This window comes from Vulpes vulpes, chromosome 11 (genome assembly GCF_048418805.1).
Source record: "Vulpes vulpes isolate BD-2025 chromosome 11, VulVul3, whole genome shotgun sequence".
NCBI classification, from domain to species: Eukaryota; Metazoa; Chordata; class Mammalia; order Carnivora; family Canidae; genus Vulpes; species Vulpes vulpes.
The window spans coordinates 84,821,142-84,842,557 of NC_132790.1; the positions used below are offsets into that span (position 1 = coordinate 84,821,142).

The following is a 21,416-nucleotide window of genomic DNA, read 5'->3' on the forward strand; positions in this document are numbered from 1 at the left end:
TCACTCAAACTGAGACTCAAAAATATGGCCATATCTAGAGAAAATGAACCAATGAACACTGAGCAGTATTAGATAGCCATGCTTATAGGCTTTAGAATTAAGTCTCAAAACTGAAATGGCATGGGGCACTTAGGTCACTTATACCCCCTATCCACAATATGGGAATTATTATCTTGCTACTCCCACAAGCCAAACCAAATGTAAATGAGTCACTAAGTGACTGAATCCTGTCCTCGGAACACTCACATTAGGCTGAAACTCAGGGCTTAGGGGTCATTTTTCTGAGTCATATCTGACTTGGCAGCATGAGCTCATGGCAAGAACATGCTGAGTTTCTCCTGCCAGATTCTGGAATGGACATTTCACCTGGAAATAGTAGGTTGACTCTCTCACTTCTGGAAATTTTAATTTGTTTTTTCAGAGCCCACGCTCAATGCTAGGGACCTCTAGACATAGTGGCATTCAGCCAGTTATTTTCAAAGTATTCCTATACAGTAGGTAAAAAATATTCCTTATTTCTCTGAGAAACAGAGGCCCAGTTTTGGTGAAATGGTAAAACAATGTTGGAGTTAAGACATGAACTTCTTCACACGTTATCATTCATACCAAGATAGCTTTGCTTCTGAGTCCCAGATTTGATAAAAAAAAGAAAATTTTAAAACAATCCTACAAGTTTCCAAGAATCCTTGACCACTGATCATCTGCAGAGAAGGTTAGATATAAGAAATGTTCTCTTGGCTGCAGGACTAATGTGAAAATCCAGCAGCCAGGAAGGCAGCTAAGGAACAAGCCTCACAATCACTGAAGAGCATGTTCCGTCAGAATTCTCTCTCCCCAGTGAAGGCCTCACAATTGCCCAATTACTGAGTACATCACCGAGATACAGTCTCTAGTTCTTCTACTAGGCCTGAAATTTCTCCTAGGCGGTTCCCCTCCTCCTGAAGATCTAAATGAGATTGTTTTGAGCCCTCATTCCACTTTGGAAAAGTCTACTGCCCACTCCGTGATTTCTCAGAATTTTACATTTCATTCCCACTGCTGATTCCAACTCCCGGCCCACACTGAAGGCTTGTTCTCTGGTGTGCCCTTCCAGAGCTCTTCTTCCCTCTCCACTTCAGTATCAACCCAAATAGGAACTCAGCCTTCAGATGTTATTTGTTAGAGTGGTTTCAAGTTCACAGCAATATTGAATGGAAAGCACAGAGAGTTCCACATACTCCAGCCCCCACACACGCATAGTCTCCCCCCACAATCAATGTCCAGCACTGGAGTTCTACATCTGTCACAGTCGGTGAACTGACACTACCTCATCATCACCCAAAGTCCATAGTTTACATTAGCATATGCTCTTGTTGTTGCACATTCATGGATTTTGATAAGTATATAATGACATATGTCCACCCATTGTAGTATCATACACAATAGCTTCACTGCCTTAAGAATCTTCTATGCTCCTTTGATTAATCCTCCCAGAGCTCTGAGCCCCTTATAATCACTGATCTTTTTTTATTGCCTCCATAGTTTTGCCATTTCCAGAATGTCATATAGTTGGAATCATACAGAAACCTTTCCAGATTGGTTTCTTTCACTTAGTAATACACATTTAAGTTTCTTCCATGTTGGGCAGCCTGGGTGGCTCAGCAATTTAGCACCCCCTTTGGCCCACGGTATGATCCTGGGGACCCAAGATCGGGTCCCACATTGGGCTCCCTGCATGAAGCCTGCTTCTCCCTCTGCCTCTCTCTCTGTGTCTCTCATAAGTAAATAAATAAAATCTTTAAACAGAAAAAAAAAAAGCCATGTCTTTTCATGGCTTGATAGATCCTTTCTTTGAGCGTTGGATAATATTCCATTGTCTGGATATACCAATTTATTTAACCATTCACCTACTGAAAAATATCTTGTTGTTTTCGAGTTTGGGCAATTATGAATAAAGTCTTTATAAACATCTGTTGCAGGGTTTTGTAAGGATGTAAGTTTTCAATTCATCTGAGTAAACACCAAGGAGCACAACTGTTGGATCATATGCTAAGAGAATGTATTTTTGTTAGAAACTGCCCAACTGTCTTCCAAAGTGGCTGTACCTTTGCATTTCCACCAGTAGTGAGTGAGAGTTCCTGTTGCTCCACATCCTCATCAGAGTTTGGTGTTCAGAATTGGCCATTCTAATAGGTATGTAGTAGTATCTTATTGTTTTAATCTGTAATTTCCTAATGACATATGATGTTGAGCATCTTTTCCTACGCTTATCTGTCATCTGTATATCTTCTTTGATGAGGTACTGTTCAGGTATTTTGCTTATTTTTTAATCAGGCTCTTCATTTTCCTACTGCTGAGTTTTAAGGTCTTTGTAGATTTTGGATGGGAGTCCTTTATCCAAGCATATTTTTTGGATACAAAATATTTCTTTGAAAATATTTTCCTTTTGCAAACATTTTATATCTGTGGCTTGTCTCCCCTTTTTTTTTGAGGTTGATAGTTATTTTTATTCTTAATTTTTGAAGATAGAATCCTGTCCTCTTTTTGGTTTCTACTACTGTAATCGATTACTGACTATAATTCCCTTCTTTTGGGTTTCCTAAAGGTTTTTCCCATTATCTTTTGTACCTTACAATACTATAATGTACCCACATGTTGATTTATTATTTACCTTTGGTGGAACTATTGGACCTCTTTAATAAGGGATAATGCTTTTCATCAATCCTAGAGAATTCTTAGGCAATCACTTACCAAATAGTGTCTTTCTCTCAGGCTCTTTACTCTCTTGTTCTGGAACTCCTAGTAGATATATGTGGGAGCTTCTCATTCTATCCTCCATGCTTCTTATTGCAGTGTCATGTTTTCTATCTCTTTATTTCGGTCTACATTTTGCATGGTTCTATGCTTTCGTTCTATTTAATTTATTGAACTAAAGCAGCAGCGATACTTCAGCAGGGTCTCACAGATGCAGCCCTTTCATCTTCAAGTATTTTTGAGGTATGACCAACCTGTGGGCCCTTCCAGGCAGTGCCCTCTGTACCTACTTTACCCTTTAGAGGGGAACCTGGCTAATCAGGGAAGAAACTCCCTCCAAAGGTAAACAGTGAGTAGAGTGTACATATGGTAGAAAACAAATGGCTCTTGGTACCATGTTGTGGAAATTATCTCACTTGGGCAGATAAAGGAGGAGGACATGCTCAGGTGGCACCGTTGAGTCCCCTCCTCCAATACACGGCCCATTTGTGACGTGTGCACCAACCTCTCAGAGAAAACTCTATCGCTACACTCTGCACGCTCAAAACTGGGCTATCCCTCTGTTGTGTGGTGCTCTGTGTCAACACTGCACCCCACCATGGCTGTCACTGCCTGCCAGGGCTTGGGGTTCATAGTTTCACTGATCGGGATTGCAGGCATCATTGCCGCCACCTGCATGGACCAGTGGAGCACCCAGGACTTGTACAACAACCCGGTGACAGCTGTGTTCAACTACCAAGGCCTGTGGCGCTCCTGTGTCCGTGAGAGCTCTGGCTTCACCGAGTGCCGGGGCTACTTCACCCTGCTGGGGCTGCCAGGTAAGGGCCGGGTGCAGCGGGCTGGCAGGGAGATGGAGGCCGTTGCCTGGGGCACCGGAGAGGGGCTGCTGGGGAATGAGAGGCCCCAGCTCCCACCACCAGAGTCAGAACAGGAATGCAGGAGCCTTAGGGAGAGGAGCTTTCTGAGCTGTCAGGGCTCCCGTTTCCCTAGTGATGGTGCCCAATTTCTCCCAAGGGGCACATCATTTAAACAACTCCTGTGTGAGCAATGTCATTGAGATCCAGTCACACACAGGAACAGGACTCAGGGACCCAAATTTAGACCCAACTTTATTCCCCCTCCCTGAAATGGAGTCTGTGAATCTCATAAACAGTTTCATCCCAGGACCTCTTGTGCCTGGGCCGGACTTCCAGGGAAGCCTAAGCATGTGGCAGCTGCAACAGGAAGGGGCAGAGGAAAGGCATGCAGAAAAACAACTGCTGTGTTTCTTTGGGGTGCGCCAGATGGGCCCCTTCTCTGTGGCTCTACGCTCCTGAACTCCAGAAAATATTGGCCACATGGAATCAGATTCAGGGTGCTCTCTGCACAGAGGCCTTTTGTAGCAAGTGATATCTGCCCCACAGGCAAGGTGTGTGGACTGTGATGCCCACTGCCCCAGACTGGTATTAACCACACAAGGATTGTGTGATTGTCATTTTAACTTGAAAAAAAATTCAGGTTTCAAGAGTAGGTATTAAAAGTGTTTTTTTTTTTTTTAAAAAAAAAAAAGGAGTAGATGTTAAAAGTGTCTTTCACCCATGTAACAGAGTAAGACAATGAATAAACTTGTCATTTTTTATTTTTTAGTTCTTCATTCCTTCCATAAATATACATCAAAATCTTGAGAAGGACACTGATCCAAGATAGGCATTGTAGGGAGCACAGGAAATAAAAAAGTGGGGCTCTCCCCTCCAGGAACTTTGCCATCTGACTGTAGGGTTAAGATTCAGACACACACAGAAGGTGACAAAGATTTAAGTCACAGAGTGAATCATTCTTTAATACACTCCACACCTACTGATGGAGAGCTCACTGCACTCTCAGGATTATTGGGGCTAGTACCCTCAAAAATATGAAAGTGCACCCCAGTCTGGGTATGACAAGGTACCAAGTGAGGCCAGACGGCCAGTGCTATGGAGATGAGATGAGGATGGAACTGCTCAGGAAAGGTTCCAGTGAGGAGGAAAAACCACAAGTAACCCTCAAAAGGCAGGTAGGGTTTGAAAAGGGCAGCAGCACAAGCAAGGGCAGAAGGGTGCTACCACTTGGGTCTTACTTGGGGCAAAATCAACAAATGACCTTTGCTGAAGGAGAGGGTTTGTGTAGGCACGATAATGGAGGGCATTGACTGCCATTGTTAGAGAGGTCAGGACTGGGTATAAACAATAGGACATGAATCAGATCAGTGAGTGACCAGCTGCGGATTCAGTGGGGTCTCCCTCCGCTACTGGAGCAAAGATGAGCCACTCCCACATCCGGGCATCTTGCTGACCCAGCCTTGGCTCTGATCTAACCAGCTGTCCTTGGTATTCTCCTCCACCTCAAATACAAAAACTCAAGATCTCTCCAGAGAGTAGGACCTGGGTCAATGCAGAGCTAGAGGCGTTGGTGGAGGAAATCAGCCTGGAGCTGACCTCTTGCCGCACAGAGCACCCATGTGGCTGCTGAGGAGTTTGTGCTGCTCCACAAAGGGAGGATAAAAATGGCGGATCATGGACTAGGACTTGAGCAAACACTTGGCTTGCAGCACTTTATGTAACCTCTGCAAACCGCCCTGTAGGCTTGGAGTTATTATTAACACCCTTTTAGAAACAAGGAGTAACTTCCCCCAAAGTCATATACAGATGGAGTCAGGGCTCAGACCCTGCTCTGCCTTCATGGATACCCCAGCTGGTTGTCCTAACATGGAGCCCTGAGACTCTCCAGCTCCAAACAGAAATCTCTCCCGACCCAAAGCAAAAATCGCCATCGTGGAGGGACCTTCCTAGCCTCACCTCCTGGCTAAGCCTGGTGCCCCAACCCCACACAGACTTCTCCTTGGGCAGCTATCCTGGATTAACAACATCTGTCAACACACCCCATATTTATTTTACAGATGGAGCCTGAGAGGGGCCCAGCAACTTGCCCAAGCTTACAGAGTTAACATTGGGCCAGACTGAAACTGCCCCTTAGACCTTCTCTCAGAACCTTCAAGTGTTATGTGTGTGTGTGCACACGCATGTGTAAATCCTGTCACTAGTTTAGAGAACTATTTTTTTTAAGAGTTTTGTAGGAATCCCTTTTAAAGGAAAAAAAAATCTTACAGACCTTCAATGTTCACTTAACTTATACTTATTTTAATGTTACTTGAATTTATTCAAGTATAACAGTAGATTTAAATTCTTAATGCATATAAGTTTTATACAAGTACAAAAAGCACATTTGCAAATGTAATGTAAGTAACACTGAAAAACTAATCTAAATTTCAAAATTAGGTTGGTGTTGGGGATAGTGTTCATGTGCAGACAAAGATATAACCTCAAATCCAATTTTGCATTTTCCGTTTCAGTGTTTTGACTTCAATATTATTGATGCAGATTCTTTATTTGCATAGGTTTGTTTTACAAAATGGTGTTAATAAGTTCGAGGTACTTACGTCTCACACCAGCCTCCTCTTTCCTGTGGTAATAAGGTGTCCGTGGCTTGATAGCTCTTTGCAGTGGTCTTGCTCATTTAGGGTTAAGTTGTATTGAAATGTGGCTCTAAGGTTATCAACCCAATTATTTCTGGAACTCAGAAGGGAAATTCTCTGCCGTACATTTACCACCACTGATTGTTGCAATCAAGTATGTGGAAAGACAGGACAGTGCAATGCTGCTGGTGAAGCTAGTGTGGTGTTGACCACAAGGCACAGGTGCCCTAGCTTAGAGTATCAGCACCACAAAGTAGAGAGAAATTGCCCTGATTGTAACTTCGGTTTGAGGAAGAATGAACCCTGTCTTCATGTAGGAGTTGGGATTACTTCACTGTCCTCTGGTATAAACATGATCATTAACAAAAACACAAACGAGAACCATAAGAGGCCAGCCTGAGGATCCGGAATGTACTTGTCTTAATTTCCCTTCCATTGTCATTGAAATGAAAGTACAGAATTCTAAAATTTCCATTGAGAAGCTATACACTTCCCAAACGACTCTCAGGCTCAGAGGGAAGAAGTCAGGCACAACCAAACCTTCCAGAGGAACTCTAGGCATAGGACTGGCAGTCACCTTCCTAGGTAAAATCATTTCACTAGGCCCATAACTGACAGCCAACTTGTCTGGGCTGGCCAGATTTGGACAAGTGCCCGTCTTGGCAGGGTAAGGAAGAAAAAGCAAGGGGCTTTGATCCTTTCCCACACACAGAAATAATAGGAAAATAAATAACACAGAAATTGTGGCATTAGAAGGAATCCTTAATTATACAACAAATATTTGTTGAACACCTATTATGTCCCAGGCTGTCTACACCTAAGGAACATAGGTATCACAAATCTAGAAGGAGACAAAGAGTAAACAGGCCATTGTAATGCAAGTGTTCTCAGCCTCAGCATTATTTACATTCTGGACCATATAATTCTTTTTTCTGTTCTGTGCGTTATAGGATAATTAGCAGCATCCCTAGTCTCTACCCACTAGACAGGAGTAGCAGCACCCTCTACCCAGTTGTGATAACCAAACATCTCCAGACATTGTGCCCTGTCCCTGGAGGGCAAAATCAGACCCCGTTAAGAATCAGTGCAAGAAAGTATAGTAAGTGTCTTGTATGGTATGGGGTATAGACATGAGGAAAAGAAGGCTTTCTAAAGGAAATGCCAGTGAGGCCAAGTTACTAGGGAAGCATATGAGTTACTCAAGGAAGTAAAAGGGTGAAGGGTTTTCCAGAAAGAGAGAATATCATCTGGAAAAGACACAGTAGCATGAGAGAGCATAGTGTATTAATAGAAATAAAATAACTTAGTTTTGTGTGATATGAGCTGGAGGAGGGGGTGATATAGTACAACGACATGCGTTAAACACTTAGGAATGATAATTTTAAATATTTTGCAAGAATCAAAATGAAAAACAAGCTTTACTAAGGAAAAGTTAAGTCTTAATTAAGGTTCCTAGATAATAATATTATAAAGATATGAATTTATGAAGATGTGGATTTGTCCCTAATTAATGTATAATAATAAATATTATTTTATTATTATTAATAAAATTTATTGAGACCTTACTGTGTGCTAGGTATTTGTTTAATAAATTAGCATATATTAATTGCCTAAATTACATAATTATATACGTTTACACAAATTACCTATGCATACTGTAATTGTCACAACCCTATGAAGTAAGTAGTAATAGTATCTCCATTTTATAGATGAAGAAACTGAAGCACAGAAAGATTAAAGAATTTGCCTGATGACATTTTAATAGTAAGTGGCAAGGGGAAGATTCAAACTCAGGCAGACTTTCCCCAGAGCCTAAGCTGCATACCAAGAATTCTAATCAAAATATCAGCAAGAGTTTTCCTTTGGGAACTTGACAAAGTCATTAATCTGTAAGAAGAAGCAGATGAAATTAACCTTTCATAGTTTTTTTCAGAATAAAATAAAAATAGTGAGCTAACTCCACCAGATACTTAACCACATTCTAAAGGTGTAGTAATTAAAAGTGCACTTTGGCCCAAAGATGGACAGACTGGTCAATGGAACAAAATCTAAAATTAGAAGTACATATACGTGAGTTTCATGTAGATAGAGGAGGATTTACAAAGCAATGGGGAAAGGAAAGGTTATTCAATAAGAAATTGCAGAAACTGCAGAAATTACTGATTAGATTTTTCAAGAGAAAAAAGAATTATAGTAGCAATCAACAAGTATACCAAAATAGGTTCCAGATTAGGTAATGTAAAAATACAGAAAATAATTTTAAATCTTCTAAAATTCTAAAATGATTCTAATAATGTTTTCTTCCCTTAAATAGAAAATAAATTCCTAAGCACAGAAATGATGAAAGAAACTCAAAAGCAAACTTATTTGCTTTTTGAATGACTACATCATTCAAGTATTTATTAAGTATGTATTATGCACCAGGTACTATGAAGCAATAAATGGAATATGTAAAACCATGAAAAAATTTTAAAAGCCAATAATCGATGAGAGAAGATCTCTTTAGTAATTATAACAGTATATTAAGATCTTAAACAAATAATCTATTCAATAAATCAATAGGCAAAGTGCTAAAATTACAGTAAATAGAAGCACAAACTGACAATGTAGGAAAAGGGAAAAAATAGATCATCATAAATATTTGTTTTTAAAACAAAGCTTCAAACTCAGTAATCAAAATGATGCAAATTAAAAGAAATGATCATGTATAACTTACCAAATTCACAAATTAGATGAGCATGCAGTGAGACAAGATCTCTCAAATACTGCCGTTGGAATAAAATTCATAGAAAAAAATCTGATTCTATGTAAAAAAGATTTTTTTTAAACTTCACACCCTTTGACATCTTAATTCTACTCTTCAGAATCTATTTTAACTAATCAGAAGTGCCAGCAAATAGTTATGCAAAAATGTTCATCATAACATTGTTTTTTACACACACACACACACACACACACAAAAAAAAACTGGGGGAAGGTGTAATCCAACTGTATAAGAATAGGTGCTGTTTAGCTGAAAAACAGCATCTCTATCTAATGGAATATTAATCTGCTAGTATTAAAATACTCATTTGCTCATATCAAATTAAATTTTTAATAGTAAACATATTAAATGTTTACTATTTAATAGTAATATGATGTTTACAAGAAGCTTTAATTGTCTATATATGCAATTAGGTAAAAAGAGCAAAAGATCAAGTTATATAATTTCTTAATCATGTCAAAATATAGATACGGAGAAAAGATGAAAAGGAAATATGTCAAATATTTTGTTCAGGATTTAAAATTATAAGTGATTTGTTAAAATTTTCTCTAATTCCAAATTTCCTATTATGAGCACCCAAAAGTGAAATCAGAAATTAGGGATATACAGTGTGGTAATATTTTAAAAGAAAAAATTAACAGATGTATCAATGATTTGTCTTGCTAGAATACTCATTTTACTCCTCTTGTATTTCTAGCTATGATATTTTATATTGCTATTTGACCACCATTTTTGTCTAATTACCATAGAAGACATTATGCATATTAATATTCCTAAGAAGATATAAGGAAAAGATGGGAGAAATTTTTCTCCAATATCAAAAATAATATAAACCACTGAACATTTATAACCTGAATGGCACTACCAGACCATATTTAAACCTGAATAAGGGTATGATTTCCCTGAAGAAATCAGCAAGAGATTTTGCTTCATTTTAAAGATTTTTAAGCAAAGTTATACCAACCCCATTATTGTTAAATAGAATCTAACCATGAATTATTATTATATATTATGAGAATCAGGCCATGAATTGTTATTATTTTTAGAGATACATGTAATGTATTTTAACAAAGCCTCTTGCATGAACAAGGAAGTTGGATTTTCCTCTGTGAACACCCATTCACTCTTTGGCAGTAAACTTAAAGCAGTGGTCCGTTCATTTTATGACACAGAAAACCCACCCAAGAAGTGACAAATTCCATCTTCCAGATGTTTTAAAACCTACCAATATGTATTTCACATTTAAAAAATACATAGGAACGCCTGGGTGGCTCAGTAGTTGAGTATCTGCCTTCAGCTCACAGCATGATCCCAGAGCCCCAGGATTGCTGGGAGTCCCACATCAGGCTCCCTGCATGGAGCCTGCTTCTCCCTCTGCCTGTGTCTCTGCCTCTCTTTCTGTGTCTCTCATAAAAAAATAAATAAAATCTAAAACAAACTTAAAAATAAAAAAAAAAGTACATAGACTTACATTTTTTAAAAAAAATATGTGGACTCACATTTTCCCTTTATTCATTTAGCATTCTACTAGGGAGAAGTAGCTTTAGTTTATCCTTTAAAATTAACGTTACCTTCTTCCAAAAAATAAAGTCACTGGCACCATTTCCAACAAAAAAGGAAGCTAATTCATTATTGCCTGAATAACTATTTTTCCCTGGTCTTGAAATTTTGCATAAAAACATTTGCATAGGGAAAGGAGAGGGAAACTGCCATGAGTGAGAATAGATAACTTGTAATAACCTATTTCTTTTCTTTTTTCCATTTTCAATCCATAGTATCATAGTCAAGGTACAAGGTGGGTATTAGACAAATGTCATAAAATGAACAACTGGAAACCAAACTCTTTATAAATAAAAATCCTGTGTCTTAGTTGAAGCAAAAGCAAAATGAAACAATGAATCACTCTTGAACTATTCCAATATTTTCCAGTCTCATAAATCAATCCCCATCCAGCAGCAGAGACCAGAGGTACTTTTTCTAGTTGCTTCTTCTTCACCCTTTGGGGTTGGCCTTGTAACTCAGTTCAGGGAAAACAGACACCAACGCTGTTGCATCATAAGTGATAGAACTCTTGCTTACTTTTTTTTTTTTTAGTTTTCTGGCTCATGATTCACTCTCTGCAGTGATCACAGAACCCAAAGCAAGATAAGCACTTGAGGGGAATGTGGCCTCCATTCAAACTAGGGGGAGACCTTCCATATTTGCTTTCTGTGTTTGCTGGGAAAAAAGGAATAGGAGCAGTGGCCGGGTGCACTCAAGATAACATTGAAATGTCCAGATGCAAAAGCTTGTTTCCTGGAGAACCTGTGTGGGTTAGAAAGTTGTATGTTGGGTGTGTTTCCAGGCCTGGAAATCTAGAGGTGGGGAAACTATAATTAAAATGGCTCTGGGGGCACCTGAGTGGCTCAGGCTGTTAGGTGTCCAACTCTTGATTTCAGTTCAATCTCAACCTCAGAGTTGGGAGTTCAAGCTCTACTGTGGGCTCCACACTGGGCATGGAGCCTACTTTAAAAAAAAAAAAAGATGGTTCTGAATTCAAAGGCCAGATACACATGACCTCCAGGAAGTGGCAGGTCAACCAATTCTCTAACAAAATTGAACAGGTTAGGCAAAATGCAATGGCTAATTTCTGGCCAAGTTTCTCTTTTTTGTCATTACATAATTCCTGATATTTTGACCAATTATAGTGAAAACTTTCTGCAAAATGTGGAAGACAGTGTGTGAGATCCAAAAGGGCCCTGAAGTATTCTACTTTAGTCTGCAAATGTTACAGATGAAGAAACTGTGACCTGCAGGGGCCGAACAGTTTGCTCAAAATCACCCAGCACCCAGTGTGTTAGTGATGGTGTCAGGAGCAGATCCCGGGATGCTCAGCAACCAGATTAGGGGCTTAGGCTCAGCCAGCCCTGATCCCTTCTCTGGCCTTTCCAGAACCTTCTGCGTCTGCAATGTAGTCTCCATGTGGTTCTCATGGCATGAGTGAAAGGGTGAGGTGGAGGTCATCAGGATATCTCCCTTCTTCTCATCCTATCTCCAATACTGTAAAACAAAAGCAAATCTCTAGGATTTGACTTCCTGTTCTCAAAAGTGAGAACACATTGCCTGCCTCTCCCACTCCACAGGGAAATAGGGAAGGAGCACCCGACCTTAGAGAAGCAGGGACTGGAGCTCCACCTTCGCTGACTCTATTGCATCTGTGGTTCATAGCACTTGGACAAGTTCCTTAATCGATTCCTCCCTCATTTGCCTCAAAATATATGGGTGTGGGATACTAATACCTACTCTACCCATTTCTGTAAGAGCAAAATGGAAAGATGTACATGAAAAATAGTGAGTGTATGAGTTGTGAGGATAAAAATGGGATGGTCTGGGTTAAGACGCAGACCCCTGGGGTCTGTAAGTGAGGTCAGCCCAAGGGGTTTCCTGGGATGAGCAGAGCCTAAAGGAAGAGCTTGCGGGGGTTGTGGGAGGTACGGGACTCGTGGTGGTGGCCTTTGGGAAGGGTGTCCATTCAGGTCCCTGTGCTCTCAAGCCGGCGCAGCCTGCGCAGCTGGGCAGGACAAGTGCCTCTTGGGGCCACTACCCTAACAAATGAAAAAATAATGCCCTTGAACCAAGAGTGAAACTGAACTATCTAAGGAAAACAGTGTGAGCAAACACCCGGGGCTGAGGGAAACCATCTGATCGGGGCAGCCACCCACACGCCGCCGGGAGGAAGGCGCCGCTGCTCCCCGAGCCCGCGGCCGGAGGCGCGCAGGCCAAGGCCATGTCCACCACCACGTGCCAAGTGGTGGGCTTCCTCCTGTCCCTCCTGGGCCTGGCGGGCTGCATCGCCGCCACCGGGATGGACATGTGGAGCACCCAGGACCTGTACGACAACCCCGTTACCGCCGTGTTCCAGTACGAGGGGCTCTGGCGGAGCTGCGTGAGGCAGAGCTCAGGGTTCACCGAGTGCCGGCCCTACTTCACCATCCTGGGCCTTCCAGGTAGGCCGCGGGAGCCGCGCAGGTGAGGCCGCGGGAGCCGCGCAGGTGAGGCCCTGGGAGCCCGCAGGTGAGGCCCTGGGAGCCGCGCAGATGAGGCCGCGGGAGCTGCGCAGGTGAGGTCCCGGGAGCCGCGCAGGTGAGGCCCTGGGAGCCCGCAGGTGAGGCCGCGGGAGCTGCGCAGGTGAGGCGGCGGGAGGGGCCGGCCGCGCCCCCCACCTCTGCGTGTGTGTAACCCTTGCAGTGTGGGCTCCAAAGAAAAGGTGTGAATTAGAGACGTTGGCCCCGTGACAAAGAGGGCTAGGGCTAGAGTCGTACCCGAGAAAATCCGAGAATTCGTACTCCAGTCAAAGGAAGCGCGGGGTCATGAAAAGAAGGGCTCTATTGTCAGAGCCTGCGTGCTCGGGATACTTGGAGTAGTCGAATGTTGCTCTAAGGAGCAAATCGTGTGCATGCATGTGCGTGTGACTTGCCTGTGCATCCATGGGAGTGAGGAAGCTGGATGGTGAATGTCTTCATCCAGCCAGAAACGTTTAAGGAGAGCTCGTTTCATTTCATTTTCGATTCAATTAGATTTTTCTTTGAAAAGTTGGGAGTCTCTGTAAGCGCCAGAAGATATATATTGCCATTAAATTAGAACTATCCCTTTTCTTGCTTTGCATTGAGAAGTTCTAGCATGCACTCCTAAAAAAACAATGTCTGCCAGGATATTATAAAGTCATACTCATAATATGAATATAATTTATAATAATCTCATAATATAAATATAACTGACATCTTTGCACCCCTGAAGATGAAGTAGGTTAAGCCCCTGCTTTTTTTTATTTTTTTTAAGACTTTATTTATTTATTCATGAGAGACACAGAGAGAAAGAGAGGCAGAGACACAGGCAGAAGGAGAAGCAGGCTCCTCGCAGGGAGCCCCATGTGGGACTCGATCCTGGGTCTGCGTCTCCAGGGTCACACCCTGGGCTGAAGGCAGCGCTAAGCCACTCAGCCACCCGGGCTGCCCAAGCTCCTGCTTTTAACGCAGATTATTTCAAACATACATATACAAACTTTGCATTCTAGATATTACGGGAGCTACTTGTATTTAAAGAACAAGGTGGGCAAAAAAGAAAACAAAAGGCCAGTCTTATTAGTGGCTCCAAGGAGTGGCCAAGATATTGAGTTTGGTGAGGAAGGGAATAGTGTTGGGTTTGCCACTCTGGAACAAGCACCTTGTGAATAGAAGATGGAAATAAATGTGCACAGCACTGTTAAGAGCCTTGTACTTGAAATTGAATTATGGAAAGTAATTCAACTAATATATCTTCATCTTTTGGGAAGAAGTAGAAGATGGGTGACAGAGTAGAATCGGGGTATTTACTGTATTTTTTGGAAGCCACTTGTATTGCAGGCCCCGCAGGATCGCTGACTGAGACGCTGCTTAGAGAAACAAGGCGGGTGGGACCTGGCCTCAGAGAAGACAGCCAGCGAGGAGGGGTTTGCTCTGGGGTGAGGGAGTGGTCAGAAGGCCGGAGGTGCAAGCGTGGAGTGTGGAGCTGCTTGCTGCACTACATTTTAACTATTAAATTAAGGGAAAAGATTGACCTCATATTCAAAATTAAGGGATAACAGCCCATGACGTCATACCCAGGGCCCCACCATGCATTACCAGTCTCTGGCTCATCCTGTCTCTTTCCACACATGGGCCCCCATGCCGTCCTCTCTGGTCAAAACTGCTGATCAGCCCCTGTCCTTCTTGCCTCTTTCATCTCCCTTCCTCAATTAGGCTTATATTCTCCTTTCTTAGAAGGTCTCATGATTCTGATCATTGTCAAGTTCTGTCCCTCCGTGGGTCACTGACAACCAAATTAAAAGAACTAATTTTACTACCACCTCTCACTCTTAGGCTCTCTTGGTCTGGTTTTCATCCTTCATCTCTTTAGAGTATTGACTCCTTGGACTGTGGCAGAAGGTCGAGTAGAATCTTTCAGTCACCAACTTCTAGTTCTCAGCTCTCATCTCCTTAGATATTTTTTTTAAATATTTTATTTATTTATTCATGAGAGACACAGAGAGAGAGAGAGGCAAAGACACAGGCAGAGGGAGAAGCAGGCTCCATGCAGGGAGCCTGACGTGGGACTTGATCCCGGGTCTCCAGGATCAGGCCCTGGGCTGAAGGCAGGTGCTGAACCACTGAGCCACCCAGACTGCCCCTCCTTAGATATTTTAAAACTCAAACCCTCTCATGGTTCCCCCACTCACAGCTGAATTAGGTGGAGACATGACACCTGATACCCACCCCCTCCTATATCCCTCACCTTGCCTGGTTTATCTTTCAGTATTCCTCTGTCCCCAGCCTATGCTTCTCCCTGTCCATTTACTATACCCTGAGCTTGGTCCTGGATACCCATTGCCCCCAGTGCCCAATGCCCCCTCCACCACCTCACTGCCATCTCCACAAATCTCATGTGCAAGGTCCAGCTCAAATATGACCTCCTCTGTGAGGCCTCCTCACATCCCTAAATTGAATAGGATCCCATGGATCTCTGTGCCAAACCCAGAGCACTCTGATAGCATTGAACATACCCACCCTCATTACACTGCTCACAAGTTTGAAAAGCTGAAAAGTTTCAGGCAGTCATCACAGAGGCATATCCCAGTCCTGCCTATCTGGGTCAGGGGAATAGGATTCCACCAAAATCCAGGAAAGACATTTCTTGGACTTGAATTGCCAAAAAGGAGATACTTTAAATCACTGATAATGTAAGGCCATGGAGAACAGTGCGGATTTAAGAATAGCCAGGCCTTGTGCAGCAAAAGTGACTGCAGTGTAAATTGGCATCCCAAAATGCAAATATTTGTTTGGTGACTTAAGATTTGGCTGACTTGGGGCACCTGGGCAGCTCAGTCAGTTAAGTATCTGACTCTTAATTTTGGCTCAGGTCATGATTTCGGGGTGGTGAGATCAGGAGCCTGGTGTTGGGCTCCCCACTGGGGGTGGAGCCTGCTTAAGATTCTCTCTCTCCCTCTGCCTCTCTCTGCCTCCCATAGGCATACTCTCTTTCTCTCAAAAATAAAATAAAATAAATAAAAGATTTGACTGACTAAAGTAAGGGATGGGTGGGATGATTGCCAGAAAGAAAAGGCTAAAAATACACTCCAAAACTAAAGGCAGACATATGAGAAGATGAAGCAGCCAGAGAAGGGGCCAGTGGGTGGCTGGTGGATATTTGTGGGGCTCCTGAGGAAGCAGAAAGGGGTCACACATTAACCACCCAGGACCTAACACCTAGCAGAGACTTGGCCATCAGGAACAACTGCTGAGGAATGCGTGGGTGGCTCAGCGGTTGAGCATCTGCCTTCAGCTCAGGGCGTGATCCTGGAGTTCCAGGATCGAGTCCCACATCAGGCTCCCCGCATGGAGCCTGCTTCTCCCTCTGTCTAGGTCTCTGCCCCTCTCTCTGTGTCTCTCATGAATAAATAAATAAAATCTTGAAAAAAAAAAAAAAAGGAAAGAACCACTGCTGAGAGCATCTTCTTGAGCATGTCAAGGGACTTAGGGAAGAGAGACTTGAAGCAGAGGATCGAGGTGAAATGGAAGATTGCAGAGGGTTTCATTTTGACCTAGAACTCAGGGGAGTACCACCCGCCAGCAGAGAAATAAGCTTTAAAGTACTATAAAAGCATGAGGCAGATATCACTGTAATACTTCTGTTAACAATCATAATATCACTACCAATTATTCAATTCTTCCTAAGGATAAGCTCTTTTCTTGCAAAATCTCACATAACCTTTCATTCATCAGATAAAAATGTATCACATTTAGTTGGAACTTACAGCCATAGAATAATTTAATTCCATTCAACTAGCTGTATTATGTAACCTACAGATGGATTAATGACGTAAATGGTGGTAGTAGCAGGACTGTTTACCTGTATACGACCAGCTCTATACAATGAATAGTCCAAGATTTCCTCTCATTGTCTTCCAAACAGTTAATGCAGCATGCAGTCCTCCAAGGACACCGCCCAGAAATAAAAACAGCTACCATTTATTGAACTGCACATAGACACTCCAGTTTAATCTTCACAGTAATACAGGGAAATATGTATTAGCTTTGTTTACAAAAGTGGAAACTGAGGTTCAGATAGGGAGACAAAGTAAGGTGCCCCAGCTCCCATGGACAGAAGATGGGAAAAGGGAAAAAACATGAGGCCATAAAGCTTCCAGGTCTGTGTCTTCTCCTCCTAGTGCTCAGGCCCTGCTTCTGCATTCCAGCTAGAAGGGGCCGCCTTTAGAATTGAAGAGATTTGTCTGCACTTGAGCACAATAAAAGTAGAAGGTACAAGTACCTTGACCCATTTATAGCCATATCATCACAATGAACAATTCAGAGTACCAAGTTTAAAAAGTGGATGACTTGTATGTCATTCCCTTTCCCCTAACCTAGAGACAGTGGAGTTGGGGGAGGGGAAGGGCAATTAATGAACAGAGTGGAGAAGAGGCAAAGATCTGGCAAAGACCATGTCCCTGGTCCCATGATGACATCATAGTCAAGTAATTTTTTTAAGATTTATTTATTTGTCTATTTGAGATAAAGAAAGAGCAGAGGGAGGGGCAGAGGGAGAGGGAGAGAGCATCCCAAGCAGATCGAGATCATGACCTGAGCCAAAATCAAAAGTCAGACACCCAACGGACTGAGCCATGCAGGCGCTCCAAGTAATATTTTTTTTCTAACGTGTTTAAAAATATTTGGATTGAATTTGGTGCCATGTTAACAGTTAGAGGCAAGTGAGTTGGGACCAAAAGCATAGCTTGGCTAGCTATACCTCTTGACCTTGCTTTCCCCATCTGTGAAATGCGCCTCAGTAAGGCATCTGTATGAAAATTCTCTGCAACCCATTTACAAGATCTGACTCTTGTCAATAAATCATCACTGCCCTGTCTACACCATCCAAAGCTCCCAAACAGGAAATTTGATCCTTCAGGGTTTTTTTCCTCTCCAAAATCCAGCATCTTTTATGAATCCAAATACCCAAGATAAGGATTATTTAGGGCCCTCTTTTTTCTCCTTCAGTCCCCCATTCCACCTGTGTTCTGGACACATCATTGGTTTCCAACCTCTTTGCAGGCACTGAGGGTCTTGCTTTTTCTTTTTTAATACAACTGGCCACATTGCCCCTTTTGATTGCAATGTGAAAAAACAACAGCTCCTGGAGAGCTAGGAGTTTCCCATCAACCAGTCGATCATATTTACATACATGGAAATGGGGAGTTTTAACAAAATCATATTTAACCCAGAAAACAATTCTACAAAATCTAAAACAAAAAACCATAAAGGAAAAAATATGAAATTGCTTTTCAGCATCTTTTCTAAAGGAGCCAGCTGGTTTATCTTCCCTTACTAGTGGCTAAGTGTTTCACATTAAATCCAACGTTCATGATCTTGTGAGACCAGCTTTTGTCTTTTCCCAATGTCTGGTGGAAGAAACTGACCCCATCACGCTTTTCCATCAGCCCTCCCTGCCTCCAATCTGAAGTCACACTGTACCTTGAGGTATGGGTCCTCTCTAACCCCACCAACAAAGCCCCAGGTCCAGGCCCTTGTCTCATAAGTCCCATCCCCGCACCCCAGCTAGCTCAGGGATGTCAGCCACTGGGAACTCTTTCCTCTCAACTCGTCACTCTGAGTACCTCCTCCTGAGCCCTCTTGAGGGCAGTTTTCCCAGATTATTCCTTGAAATTTTATGTTATTAAACAATTAAATGAAAATCTCTAAGGGTGGAGGCAAAATCTAACATTTCTTTACAAGTTCCCCCAGGAGATGCTAAGGTATAACCAGGGGTGGGAACCAGATCCAAAGGCACCTTGCCTGTCAGTGCATAGCTGCTTTGGGGGAATTGGCTATTTTGCAATAGGGAGGGAACATGGAGTTCCCCTTTTTTCTGTTTGCTTCTGTCAGCCCTGAATCCTGCCCACCCTTCCAAGCCCGATAATGCCTCATTGTTCATTGGAAAGAATGCAGTAGTCACACCTTTGGTGGGGGGAATCAGTCTAAAAAGCCGTTGACTCACCTGTTATCAGCTGATAAGCCTATATGCCTCTTGCTTGGAATAGCAAATAAGGGACAGAGTGGCTAAAAGAGAAACCTACTTCCTTTGGGAGCAGTTTCTCTGGATACCCATCTATGAAGGATTAGAACCCCATATGATAGAATCTTCCAGCTGGAAAGGAAGTTGAGATCACCTCCATGTATCTCCATGATCATTACTAGACATAGGGAGTTTCTGGCAACGAGCGGTGAATAATATTTCCTCCCGCTTCCTGGAACTTGCCCCCATCATAGCTCCCACTCTCAAAAGAACCCCTCAAGGAATCTCCAAAGCAAGGAAGACTTTGGTCCATCCATCCAGGCTCAGGGTTGGGACTTGGACAGTGGTCCCACAATATGTAAAACAGTGTTGTGTCTTTTCCAACCACAGGCTAAAAGAAAGGGGCAGGAGTAAGCTAGAAACAGATTCTAAGAAATAAAAAGCTACCCAGGGTGAAGGTGGACCCCTGGTTCAAAGTAGGTGCCAGTGTTTATCAGAAATCCAGAGATCAAGAAAGAGCAGGAAAAAATGGGCCTTGTCATGCAAACCTGACCCAGCAGAGGCAAGAAGGCCTCTGAGAGCCTGAGACAAAGGCTGACTAAGATAGGCTGGCAGGGGCTCCCATACCCAAGGGCTGCCGTGGGACAGCAGCAGCAACTGCCCACAGCCTTTCTAATCCAGCAATGTCAGGCAAGACCATGTGCCTCAGCTACAGCCACCTGGTGATATGTTTTCAGGAATAAACATTAAAACTACTCAGTCAGAAAAGTCAATGACCCCATCCTCGCCAAGAGTCCAGGAGAAATGTAATGTTTTTGTATAATGAGGAAGGGACATCCTTTATCCTGCTTAATTAATATTGTTTATTTGGTTTTTGTTTGTTTGGTTGGCTGGTTGGTTGATTGGTTTTTGGTTGTTTTAATCAGGTGCCTTGCCAGGTGCTTCTCAAAAGGGATAAATGATTTTGTTCTCTAAATAGCTTAAGGCTTAAAATGTCAGAATGAGAGCAATGTTTAAAACCTCCAGTGGGCTTCTGGGTGGATTTGAAGTTCGCAAGAGGCCCATGGGGACAAGATAGAGAGAAAGTCAAGTTCCTTCCTTTTCCCATATGTCCAGTTTTCTGATAGTAACATACATATTAGTATAGCCTGGAGGATATTTCCTGAAGTCTGGGACTGCCCCACAAATGTCCTTTCCATAGCAGTCCTGAACCAGGCTTGTAGTGTAATTATATGTGTTAAAGAGAATTAAAACCACATCATGAGCAACTATGAGAAAGTGGTTCTATTATTACTTAGCCAAGTACTCCCAAAGTGAAAAGAAATTTGAGGTTCAGAATTTCCAGTAGAAATATGATCTTCTCAGGTTGTAAACTCCTTGAAGGCAGTGATTATTTTTCATGAAACTTTATACCTCCTACAGCATCTGACAAAGGGTTTTGTAGAGAATTTGAGCTTTAAAGTATTGATGAATGAATGACTTCATGGATTAGTTGTATGGTTATGTAACATATGATTATGAGCATATGCCAAAATGTGCTGGATGTAAACACAAAAATGTAAATGAATATACAACTAGATGTTGTACACTTGCATTTGTTAATAAGAGACTGAACAGAGTGTTTGCTCCCCGTATCCTGTAGGGCCAGTAAAGCCACTGGGCAAAGCTTTAGGGAATGTAGGTGACCCTCCAGAGCCCTCCTATATTAGGAGTGGATCCAAGGGTCACTCCAAGGCCTTCCTGAGTTCTCTTCACTCTACTGGGGACACCATGGCTCTAGAGTGAAAACTCAACTGCAACCCAACATATCAATGTTAATCAGTTCAATTCTCCCAGGAAAGAATGGAGGCTTGATCCACACCATAAACCAACATATTAACCCTGCCAATATAGTTGCAGTAAGACCAAGACTGATGATGGCTGCATGTAGAATTCTCTTTTCACTAGAGAAGTTTCTTCAGGGAGAAGAGAATCGGAATCAAGTGGCATAGAACTAGAGTGGCTGGATACCATCATCTCCACACAGGGAGAGAGTTGCCAGGGCCTCCATTTCTCAGACAACACAGAAGGCTCTTAAATGAGGTCTGCATGATCTACTGCTCCTTTTTCAATATACTTCATTGATTGCCAATTCTTCCATCATGACTAGTTGCTTTGTGATACACACCTTAGAGTGAATAAGCTGGCAGCTCCAGTGATATTGGCCATATTTGAGATGGAAATCTTCCTGAAGAGATTAGAGAGAAATTCCTCCCAGGAGATTCCTCGTCTTGAGAGTCACATTTAGAAATAATCTCCTGGGACAGGCTATTCCTGAGATGATATTTAGAGAATATGTCTTTATACATTTTTAGCATCCATTTTAGA

At 42.4% G+C, this 21,416-nt stretch overlaps 1 protein-coding gene across 2 annotated transcripts in view; it reads left to right on the forward strand.

Annotated features, from left to right (window-relative positions):
- Positions 1-3,252: 3,252 nt before the first annotated feature.
- Positions 3,253-21,416, forward strand: part of CLDN18 (claudin 18) — a 28,705-nt gene continuing 10,541 nt past the window's right edge. The window contains exon 1 of one of the 2 annotated variants that reach the window (XM_026015436.2): positions 3,253-3,551. In XM_026015436.2, the coding sequence (XP_025871221.1) occupies positions 3,332-3,551 (220 nt within the window). In that variant the 5' untranslated portion in view covers positions 3,253-3,331. Of the gene's footprint in view, positions 3,552-12,488; positions 12,974-21,416 lie in introns of those variants that run through there. The other variant, XM_026015435.2, reaches the window with a different exon arrangement.